This window comes from Penicillium waksmanii, assembly GCF_028829765.1.
Source record: "Penicillium waksmanii strain IBT 27052 chromosome Unknown utg000010l:1.0-3698451.0:1.0-3701458.0, whole genome shotgun sequence".
Taxonomy (NCBI): Eukaryota; Fungi; Ascomycota; class Eurotiomycetes; order Eurotiales; family Aspergillaceae; genus Penicillium; species Penicillium waksmanii.
Genome location: NW_026643256.1, coordinates 3,409,245 through 3,420,360, shown reverse-complemented (window position 1 = coordinate 3,420,360; position 11,116 = coordinate 3,409,245). Strand labels below are relative to the sequence as shown.

The 11,116-nt window shown below is 49.2% G+C and overlaps 5 protein-coding genes across 5 annotated transcripts; 2 read left to right on the top strand and 3 right to left on the bottom strand.

Moving 5' to 3' along the window:
- Nucleotides 1-583: 583 nt before the first annotated feature.
- Nucleotides 584-2,299, bottom strand: N7481_013240 (2-(3-amino-3-carboxypropyl)histidine synthase subunit 1/2; the record flags this gene model as incomplete). Its single annotated transcript, XM_057272459.1, has 1 exon — nucleotides 584-2,299. The coding sequence occupies one exon, from the start codon at nucleotides 2,297-2,299 to the stop codon at nucleotides 584-586; it is 1,716 nt and encodes a 571-aa protein (XP_057116647.1).
- A 1,044-nt stretch (nucleotides 2,300-3,343) lies between these two features.
- Nucleotides 3,344-4,057, top strand: N7481_013239 (uncharacterized protein; the record flags this gene model as incomplete). The annotated part of the gene is made up of 2 exons (XM_057272458.1): nucleotides 3,344-3,722; nucleotides 3,960-4,057. The coding sequence occupies 2 exons, from the start codon at nucleotides 3,344-3,346 to the stop codon at nucleotides 4,055-4,057; spliced, it is 477 nt and encodes a 158-aa protein (XP_057116646.1).
- Nucleotides 4,058-4,464: 407 nt separating this feature from the next.
- On the bottom strand, nucleotides 4,465-5,235 carry N7481_013238 (uncharacterized protein; the record flags this gene model as incomplete). The annotated part of the gene is made up of 2 exons (XM_057272457.1): nucleotides 4,465-4,524; nucleotides 4,579-5,235. 2 exons carry the CDS (start codon nucleotides 5,233-5,235, stop codon nucleotides 4,465-4,467), a joined length of 717 nt encoding a protein of 238 aa, XP_057116645.1.
- Nucleotides 5,236-6,100: 865 nt separating this feature from the next.
- N7481_013237 (uncharacterized protein) lies at nucleotides 6,101-6,313 on the bottom strand (the record flags this gene model as incomplete). Its single annotated transcript, XM_057272456.1, has 1 exon — nucleotides 6,101-6,313. One exon carries the CDS (start codon nucleotides 6,311-6,313, stop codon nucleotides 6,101-6,103), a length of 213 nt encoding a protein of 70 aa, XP_057116644.1.
- Nucleotides 6,314-7,095: 782 nt separating this feature from the next.
- On the top strand, nucleotides 7,096-10,335 carry N7481_013236 (uncharacterized protein; the record flags this gene model as incomplete). Its single annotated transcript, XM_057272455.1, has 5 exons — nucleotides 7,096-7,498; nucleotides 7,564-7,787; nucleotides 7,850-8,497; nucleotides 8,569-9,474; nucleotides 9,532-10,335. 5 exons carry the CDS (start codon nucleotides 7,096-7,098, stop codon nucleotides 10,333-10,335), a joined length of 2,985 nt encoding a protein of 994 aa, XP_057116643.1.
- Between the last annotated feature and the right edge of the window lie 781 nt (nucleotides 10,336-11,116).

The window sequence follows — 11,116 nt, the reverse complement described above, 5'->3', positions numbered from 1 at the left end:
ATAAGCGGTGGATCGGGTCGCTTTGGGGCGCTAAGGGGCAGCCAGGGAGAGAGTGGGGGGGAGAGGGGGGACGAAGAGGGAGTGGAAGGGAGGATGAGATGGGAGGGGATGAAAAGGGGGGGGAATGATGAGGATGTGATGAGGATAAAAGCGAAGATAAGAGCGAAGACTGAGGATTGAAGGAGGAAGAGGAAGAGGAAGAGGAAAGCTCAAGAGTTCATGCGAAGTTCTTCTGGACCGGACTGATTGGACGGATGTGACTGTCATGTGATGCTATACAAAAGTGAGCAGTCCAGCTTCAACCTTGAACTTCAAGTTGAACTTGAGGAATTTCACAGAAATGCGGACAGGGAGATGACAGGGGTTGATGTTATTACAATAGGAACTTTGAAACAATAGCATCCACAATGGGAATAGGGTACTTCGTAAAGAACGGGGGTCATGGCCATTTCATCTATTTTATATACATACTTATGTTTTATACTTGCTAGCCAGTGGCTCCGTGGTCATCATCTCATCCATGGATAACTTTGGCAAAGTCACGGTCACTCTTGGATGCATCACTGCCATACACACTGGCAGTCTAGTGTTTCTCGCCTTCTCCCACCGTATACCCCCGAGCAATACCCGAGCGTCCTTCCTTAACCAAGGTGCTGTCATCCTCTTCCCCTTCCTCATCATATCGAATATCGAAATCACTGCCCAGTCCCTGCCACGTTCGCTGCGATCGTAGGAATTCCGCACCGGGCGAAACCGCCCCGCCGATCATCGCTAGGTCCCCCTTAGCCCGTCGGGCTAATGCCCTAGCAGCGGATGGACCGGTCGATCCATTGATCTGAGCAGCAGAAGCGTGGGGTGCGGGATCTCGCATCGGCCGGGAATGCGAGACGTATCGTCCAGTGCGCAGGTCAAACTCCGGCGGTGCACTCTCGGGTTCCGACATATCATCATCGTCCAAGGTTGCACCATCCGCTGCTTCTTCCCGTTCCGTCGACTCCTCCTGTGGCTTGTCGAGGATGGCCTGGAAATCACTCTGCCAGGCCCCAGTCCACACCCGTTCGGAGTCGTCCATCAGAGCCAGTTCCAATTCGAACGGCGTGATCACCGGCTTCCAGAAATCCTTGCTGTCCACCAGCGAGCTCTCCCAGCAGCCAATAACCACCCACCCACCGATTTCACTGAAGTTGGCTACCTTGGCCGCATTCAGCTTGCCCACGACAAACATGTAGCTCTTCTTGCCGGCGGCCGCAATCTGTTCTTTGACGTGATTCACAATGTGTAGGTAATTCTTGACGCTCAGCGTGTTGATCAGGATGCCCCAAATCGGGACGGTGGTTAGACGCGTCGTGATCGCATAGCGGCGACGCAAAGCAGCCGATGTGGATGCTGGCAATGGCTTGACGTTTTCATTGTCCTGGGTCTCTGTGGGATAGATATGGATGGCAGCGACACGCGACGCAAGAGTCATGAGGAGGGCAGTTGGTGGGTCGGAGACGTGGAACAGCTGCCACTCCGACAGTGTCTCTGGTGCCTCTCGTACAGAATCTGGGACGGTACGATTCGGAATAGCTGATGAAGGCTCGTGAACAATATCCGTAGCAAACAAATTGCTATAACCCTCCTTCAGCAGATGCTCATACAGCGCCGGAATATGGTGGGTGTAGGTAACATCGGCAGCTAGAATCAGTCTAGTCGTTGTATCGGGATAGGTTTCTTTGAAGGCTTGAACCACGGGATCGATGGAAAGCGGCTTGCAGGTGAAGACGTAGATTACCGGCAGTCTGGCCGTGGGTGACAGGCAAGATCTCCCATAGTGTACCACGACATCTGCATCCACATGTTCGGCAGCCACTTCGTCCACACAGCAGGTTCCGTATGAGGTATCGGCCAGAATATACAACCGGGGTGACCCTTTTTCAACCTGCCCCTGCCCCTCTACCGCAAGCTGAGACACTCCCTGAGTGATGCTACCAGTGTCCTCCACCACTGTGGCGCCACCGTTTGTCTGACCAGCAGAAGTGGTGCCATTCGCGACGGCTTCCTCCGAATTCAGACCCCGGCTAAGCAGTTGGAAGACCCGCGGGGCATCTGGGAGCATATCATCGGGGAATTGAAGGGCGATGCGCTTATAACGCGCCTGGCGGATCTCCTTGAGAGTGCGCTCGACGTCATAGGTGATGGAGAGTTCGTTGTCGGAGATGCGCTTTGTGGGATCGACGGGGGCGATAGGCTGGGCTTCCTCCAGGATTCGATCATCCGGGGTTGACAGCACAGGGGCTGCCTCCATTTCAGAGCCCATATTGTTTGTGGTTGCGGGGAGAGGGAGGTGAAGTGGTGGGGTGTAGAGATTCAAAGTGGGATGGGAAATTTTTCTCCAAAAAAAGTATCCGATGGAATTCCCCCACTTCCCCCGCCGATAACAATTCACCCGCCCCCGATTGGCAGAGCTTGTCCAGCAACCGGCAACCTACTTATTGTATACTTATTTTATACTTATTGTATACTTATTGTAAATTAAATTGATCAGAAATACGACAGCACCGCTCAGACTTGGTCAGGATTATCCTTTTTTAAAGTTTAATATGCGAGAAGATGGCAAGTTGCTTGGGGCAAGACATTCCTGGATCTATAGACAATGATCTATAACTAGATTATAAGCTACGAACAATGCCGATCTCGCATTGCAGAAGATACTTATTTCATATCTTCCTAATAATAAATATCGTTTACATCTTTTCTGATGGGCGTTGGATCTTAGCTGTATACCCAAGGTATTATATTCAGTAGCCGGGAGGTAGTTATGCTGCTTAGGTCTACTATCATCACTTCGACGGTCTATTCATCTTTTTTCTCACGTAGTACTAGTATTCAGGGTAGGGCGTTTTTTGTTTGCCCTCAATTGATACTACAGTAAGACTTCATTTTGAAAAGTAAATTTGTGCGAGCCTTACGAAGCTCATTTCGAAACGAACGTCTTGAGCACGAGGCACGCACTTCAAGTCGCCACTGCCGGCCGACGACAGTCGTTCCATTTCACTTCCAGTATTGACGCATGGGGTCCGAATGGTTTGATTCTGGGCACCGGCAGATGCTTCGAAGATGATAGCCTGGAGCCGAACCTGAAAGGACTTCCATACGACATCGGATACGCAGCCAGTAAGTGGGCATCGGAAACGATGGTGCGTCGTGCTCGTGATCGAGATGTTCCGACAGCGATCTATCGACCCGGCTTTGTCATTGGTGACTCCAAAACGGGCGCTGGAAATACAGACGATTTCTTTGCTCGTCTGATAGTTGGGTCGATTCAACTCGGGGAGTTTCTCCTCACTTGCCTCGGCAACGGATGGAATATGTGACGACAGACTATGTCTGCGATGCCATGCTACATATTGCTTCCAACAACAACCAAAACCTGGATAACTCGTTTAGCCTTTTGGCTCCGCATTCTTCTGATTCGGTGAAATTGGAAAAGACAGTTGAGGTCATCAATAATGCTGGGCATCCTGTGCAGAGAATCCCATACTGGGACTGGGTGAAGAGGCTCCATGACCCTAAGAATAAAGATACCCCTCTGATTCCTTTGATGCCTCTTTTGCAAGAGAAAGTCTGGGGTAAGCTGACGAGATTTGAGACGAGTCGGGATACGCCTCATTATGATGCTCCTAAGGCTGTAGCTGCTCTTGCAGACGCTCCAAATATCAGATATGTTCCCTTCACTCCTGGTCAGCTCAACCAGTTCTTGGTTTTCTGGAAAATAAAGGGATTTTATGACGTTTTAGATTTGACTCCTTGTCGATATCCCAATTTTCCCCTAATTCTATTGTGTTTCCAGACTCAAATTTTGTGAATGTCTTGTGAAAAGTGCGTGTGATTAATTGGTCAATATTTCTGCGTATAGAATAGGAAATTCTTAAATTGTCAAGTTGGTCATCGTGAGTACTACTGAATGATATCTCTAGTTAAAAAGTATAATCACGCAAAGCGGTACCTAGGTGATGGATCGAGTGGTGGTGGTGGTGGTGGTGGTGGCGCGGCCGACCGTGCCTCTCAAAAATAATTCTCTACCTTTGAACCCTTGTACCTACCTCAGAAATCGTTCGATGAACCTTGGAGCTCAACTTGAAAATTAAACGAGTAGAATACTCGGGATCGTAATTGCAGTCCACGGCAAAGAATATTCCAGGGCACCCTCTTATGTTTCCCTAAGCCCCTAGTTATAAATAATTAAACCCTAATTACAGTGCGCCAGACTGCAATTTCCCCCAGGAGTTAGAGTTAGAGGGTAGAGGATCGACGATAGAGCAATCTCAAAACGTGGTAAATATGGCTCTTCATACTTAATGGTTTCACAAACACCGAACGCCTTGCTTTCGCCGCAAACCCATAAAATTTGTGGAAAATCATCAGTTCATGTCATAACCTGATCTCCTGCTCTATCCATCACCATCAGACATCGTCAACTCACTAGCAACTCCGGTTGGCCGGAAAACTCGATGCAGATACAACCACCGCAATCGCTACCGCCTATGTTTTTGATCAGACCATATTGATGCAATTCAGCTAAGTAGAAAGACTTACCATGGCCATATCCACGCCTGGCATAATCACCATATCCATGGCAGGCCGATATCCCGCCTTGCAGATGGACAGCAACGCTAATTTCTTATTATACCGAATACTCTCTTTGATTTCCAGTATTCTACGGTTTCCATCCACCACGTCATACATCTTTAGAACCCGGCCATGACTCTCGAGGTCGATGGGTAAATTGCGGTCCTTCACGTTGCAATCTACCTCTAACAAGTTCTCTAGCTCCAGATGCATATCTCCGCCGAGACTGCGCCGACCGACGGCGATGGGGTTCGTCCGGCAACCGGGAAGGGATACGGACCATGCATTGCGCACCCAGCGCGATCGTTGATGGATTTCGAACAAGGGTAGCCCTGATTGATCTCGCACCTCCCGGCAGCAATGCGGGCTACATCTTCGCCCGCTGACGGTGAAGAGAACGGCGCCATCCTCATCTTGGATGGAATAGGCGCATTCGGAGACGGCACTGCCGACTGGATACAGGGTGAGGTGCGTCTTCTGCTCTGCCATGTATTCATAGCGTAAGCCGATTGGGCGCAGGGGGTCTTTGAGAGGCTTGCGAACGTTTTTGTTACGATTTCTTGTCGGGAATAAGGCAACAGATACTTCCGACGTTGCGCTTGCGATTTGCGTGTGCTTCAACATGGTCGAGGGCTGCTTGTTGTTCAACGGAATCGAGGCGGTTCAGATCGAATCCATCGCCGTCGAGCCTTCTGAAATAATATTCTGCCACGGATAGATTAGGAGACAAATAGCCCTCCTGCGTGTTTCTGAACAAGCACATCATCGAACTGGACACTTTTGACCGCTGTATCATCTGAGAGTGAACATGCGGGGAATGTAGAAGGTTGCCATGGAATGGAGAAGCTTAATTTGAAGTGTCCCGGTCGAACGGGTCTAGATCAGTGCAAAAGTGCAGTTGTCCTCAATGGAGGAAGCGCCACACTTCATTTGAGTCGTGAGAGGGTCATCTCGGCAAGATCATAGTGTCATCATGCTTGGTACCACTGTACCAGCAGCCTCAGCACCCTATCCAAGATATGATCTATCATGTTCAAAACGGAAAATGGTGCAAAGTCAATCATCTGGGACAAAGGAGCCGAGCATGTTCCGTGGTGTGTCGTCAGTCAGATCAAGCCCAGACCTGGCCCTAAGAAAGGGCGGGAAAAAACGGGAAATTTTCCTCTTGAGATCATCTGGACGAGTGACAATATACATATAGCTTATTTTTAGGTTCTGTCTCCGCACTGGCTGGGGAACAATGGGGGTTCTCCACCAGCTCGGCTACTTCGGATCTTTGGATGTGTGGGGCAATATTCACCGCATGGAAGAATCGACATGGCATGCTCCGCTAGACTCACTAAATTCATGGTGGACCGACTTACTAGATTGACAGAATCATTTGAATTTCAAAATCAGAAGATTTGTTTGATATTAGGCACAGCGCAAGCTAAAGCATGGAGAATGAGATACAACTAGGTACGTAAATTTACTCGGCCAAACGCCTCTCTCAATCCTTAATCTCTGTAATCTCCCATTTCGCGCGCTCTTCCCGCCGATCCTTCACGGATTTTTGTATAATAAGGGCAAGAATTAAAACACCCACGATAAAGACAATGCAAAACACGAGAATAGGCCCCGGTTCTCGCGAGGCCCAATTGCGCTTGACGAACTCATCGCGGACTTGGACACCCCTTGCGGGAAAAGGTTGAATCACAGCCATCGGATGCTGCAGTTCTCGGGAGTAATGAACAGACGTGAGCTAAATCTAGCTTCGGCAAGTCAGAAATCCAAAGGTATGCCATGGTTGTAAGACGTGATCGTGATCTAGTATGACTTACATGGAGAAGGGGTGGTTGCGATGATCAGAGGTGTTGAGCAGTCTGGGAGAGTGCTCGAATGAAGTGTTTTGAGGGGGAAGATCTAGGGTTGAAGAGACGGCAAAGAAGCCAGCAATAGTTAACATAGACTCTGGATGGCTAGAATTCGGTGCGGGGGAGAAGTTGTCTCTAGCTTTTCCGGTCCTCTGACTTCCGTGACAAAGAAGGGCTAGAATTTCCGGCTTGCGACTCCATTAATGACAATCCTGGTACTGAGCTTAGATCTAACGGATGTCGCCGGATCGCCACCCACGCCTGGATGCTGCGGAACCGAGCTGTAGCTTTAGCTTCGATCGACTACAAGACGGATTAGGGTAAGCCGGACATCAAGCGAGCTTCAAACCTCCATTCTCGGCGTCATCCTCATCTCTCTGAACCGGCACGAGCAAAAGATCGATGATATCAAGACGAAACCTTTTTTTAATTCGAAAAAGCTCGTGCTTCCAGGTCAGTCGGGTCATTTCTACGTCAAGCATCTTCCTCATATAGTCCAACCTCTGTCGTTTTGATTCGTAAGTGATGATCTCTTCCTGAGACGATCATCGTAGCGAATGCCAAATCCAACCCCCTCCCCTCTTCCCCTATCCCCGTTGTTCTCGTGCGCTCACGAGGCCTGTTTTGGAGAATGTCGTCCATATACAACCCCAACCGCGACGTCAAAAATGGCGCTGGGGCGCGCCGATTATCTTCTATTTCCTACAAGGAGGATGCAAAGATCGATGAATACACGCGCCTGGTGCGATGGATGTCAACCTACCGAGATACGAAAAGAGACCACGGAGATGAAGGCGAAATTCGCGAGAGTCGCGTGTGGTTTGCGCCATGGCGGAAAAGAAGATTCCTTTGGAAGTACATTGGCGTCGGACAGGAGTTCCCCGATGACTGGAAGTTCACCGACATCAATCACGGTCTATCGGACTCGGATGTCGCAGAGAGACGGAAGGTGACTGGATACAATGAATTGACGGCAGAAAAAGTCAATCAATTCCGCAAAATCTTAGGGTACTTTCAAGGCCCAATTCTATATGGTGAGAGACTATCGCATCCGTGCCGATCGAATGCGGACAGTGACACACTAACTGGAACTCAACAGTCATGGAGATCGCGGCTTTGCTCGCCGCCGGTTTGGCCGAATGGATTGACTTTGGTGTTATCATCGGCATTCTCTGTCTGAACGCTGCAGTCGGCTGGTACCAAGAAAAGCAGGCCGAGGACGTGGTAGCCAGCCTGAAGGCCGATATTGCAATGCGTAGCACAGTTGTTCGCAATGGGACAGAAATCGATATCTTGGCCCGCGAACTGGTCCCCGGCGACGTGGTAAGATGAGATACCTGTCTTCTTCACCATTTACCTCTAGTAACATATCTTGTCATGTTCAGATAATCATCGAAGAGGCGACATCGGTCCCTGCCGATGCCAAAGTGGTCTGTGACTACCAAGAAAAAGAGACAGGCTGGCAGAATTATCAGCAAATGCGGCAAGAAGGCAAGCTGGAGAAGAAGAAGAAGAAGAAAGAGGGCGAGGAATCGGAATCGGACGTAGATGACGAACACAGGGACTTCCCCGTTCTGGCGTGCGATCACTCCGCGATTACTGGAGAGTCTCTCGCCGTGGACCGCTATGCTGGTGATGACGTGTTTTATACGACCGGATGCAAACGAGGCCAGGCCTATGCCATTGTTCAAGCGACTGGAACCAAGACCTTTGTGGGTCGCACGGCGGCGATGGTTCAACTAGGCGCTGTCGGGAAAGGACACTTCCAGATAGTCATGGACGGGATTGGTACGTCCCTGCTGGTGCTTGTCATGGCATGGATCTTGATCATGTGGATTGGAGGCTTCTTCCGTAACCTTCCCATTGCTGCTCCCGCCCAACAAACCCTCCTGCATTTTACCCTTTCTTTGTTGATCATTGGCGTGCCCGTCGGGCTGCCTGTTGTCACGACCACCACCCTTGCCGTCGGTGCGGCTATTTTGGCTAAGAAGAAGGCGATCGTCCAGAAGCTTACCGCAATCGAGTCTTTAGCTGTAAGTATCCTAGCTTGACTTTCTCTAACAAGTCACGACCCATTTTCAGCCCCATCACTGACCCAGACTAGGGTGTGGACATCCTCTGTTCCGACAAAACAGGAACATTGACTGCCAACAAGCTCAGTATCCAGGAGCCATACGTCGCCGAGGGCGTTGATATCAACTGGTTGTTTGCGGTTGCAATTCTAGCCTCTTCTCACAATGTTCGTTCTTTGGATCCGATCGATAAGGTTACCATCTTGGCAGCAAACCAATATCCGAAAGCGAAGGATATCTTGCGGCAACCGTGGAAAACGGAAAGCTTTATCCCATTTGATCCAGTGTCGAAGCGAATTGTGTCGGTTGTGACGCTAAATGGCGAGAAGTATACCTGCACGAAGGGAGCACCAAAGGCAGTGCTTCAGTTGGTGAACTGTGAGGAATCGATAGCCACGCTATATCGACAGCAGGCGACGGAGTTTGCTCGCCGTGGCTTCCGATCGCTTGGTGTCGCCGTCCAGAAGGGTGACGAACCGTGGACCTTGTTGGGAATGCTGCCGATGTTCGATCCGCCCCGGGATGACACCGCTCAAACGATTTTGGAATCGCAGAACCTTGGTATCGCAGTTAAGATGCTGACTGGAGATGCAATTGCCATCGCTAAGGAGACTTGCAAAATGCTTGCATTGGGAACGAAAGTCTATAACTCTGAAAGACTTATTGGTGGTGGTATTAGCGGTGCAATGGCTAGTGAATTATGTGAGAAGGCAGACGGATTCGCCGAAGTTTTCCCAGAGCACAAATACCAAGTGGTTGAGATGCTACAAGAGATTGGTCATCTTACAGCCATGACGGGTGACGGTGTCAACGACGCCCCATCGCTGAAGAAAGCTGACTGTGGTATTGCGGTGGAAGGCGCGTCGGAGGCAGCTCAGTCTGCTGCGGATATCGTTTTCCTCGAGCCAGGCCTTTCAACTATTATCGATTCTATCAAGGTTCGATCTGCTCACCTAATCGATTTCTGCATATTGATCACTGACTCTTGCTGCTAGATGGCACGTCAAATTTTCCAACGCATGAAAGCATATATTCAATATCGTATTGCGCTCTGCTTTCACCTCGAAGTCTATCTAGTTACTAGCATGATCATTATCAAGGAAAGCATCCGTACTGATTTGGTCGTGTTCATCGCACTGTTTGCAGACCTTGCGACAGTCGCGGTGGCCTACGATAATGCATCCTTCGAACGCCGACCTGTCCAGTGGCAATTGCCGAAGATCTGGGTTATCTCTGTCATTCTCGGGGTCCTCTTAGCACTCGGGACGTGGGTGATCCGCGGCACGATGTTCCTGCCAAACGGTGGGTTCTTCCAGAATTGGGGCTCAATCCAAGAGATTTTGTTCTTGGAGGTCGCATTGACGGAGAACTGGCTCATCTTTGTGACACGTGGAGGCAGCACTTGGCCCTCCCTGCCACTGATCACTGCCATCCTCGGCGTGGATGCGCTCGCAACCTGCTTCTGTTTGTTTGGTTTTTTCTCGAATGGGGATATGATAACCGATCCCTTTGATCAATATATACTGAAGGAGACCACCAATGGTTGGACCAACGTTGTCGATGTCGTCCGTTGTTGGGGGTACAGCATTGGCGTGACTGTGGTGATTGCCCTCGTCTATTTCATCTTGAACAAATGGAAATGGCTCGATGACTTGGGTCGCACCAAGAAGAGCAAAGGCGACATCGCCATTGGAACTATCCTCAGTCACCTGTCTACATTGAGCCTCGAATACGAAAAGGACACGGATAATCATGCGCGAATTTGGCTCGGCGCTAGCAAGGAGGAAGAGGTGGAATAAGCCTCAACTTCTCTAGAAAGAATTTTGTTGGTCTTGTTGGTCGCACCGCATTTGATTGGGAAGAGCGTGGTAATATGGATTCTGTAACGTGAGCTGCGGCAAACGATCTATCTTTCTCTATATCTGTTCAATCCATCTTGTATTGCAGTCTCTGATAATATAAATACAAATCCAATATTTTGTCAGTCTTCTGTTCTATTTTACTGAGTATTACAGTATATGGTGGTGGATCCAGTATTTATTCTATAAATGGCTCTATTCTACTGATCTTTTGTAGGTTTTCTTGGTATAAAGACTGGATATATACATGTATCCTCAGATATACTCTGAGAGCTATGACAAAGTGACAACTACACCTATTAACCCTTTTATTTTAATAGTATTTGGTAGCTTTCTACAGTGGCGTTGCAAAAGTTTGAAACCCCATGTTGACCGTTCTTGTCTCCGCCCTCTATCGCGGACTAGTAGCTACCTGAGATGGAATAGATTGGCCGATCTATTCCATCTCAGGTAGCTACTACTCTAGTTTCCCATTAGAAGGCGGCCAATCATGGTGGGCAATATTGGGTTTCAAACTTTTGCAACACCATTTGTATTATCATAGTTATGCCTAAAATTCAGCGCCAGTAATACCTAATAATGTTTGCCATGTATGATTTAGCGCCCAGGGGTCACCTGATGCGGGGTTGAGGCTGGGGGCTGAAAGTCCTGTTTGATCGTGATTCATATAACCTAATTTCAATGGGCCAGGTAGAATCTAGCAAACAGTTGGTAGGGGAAT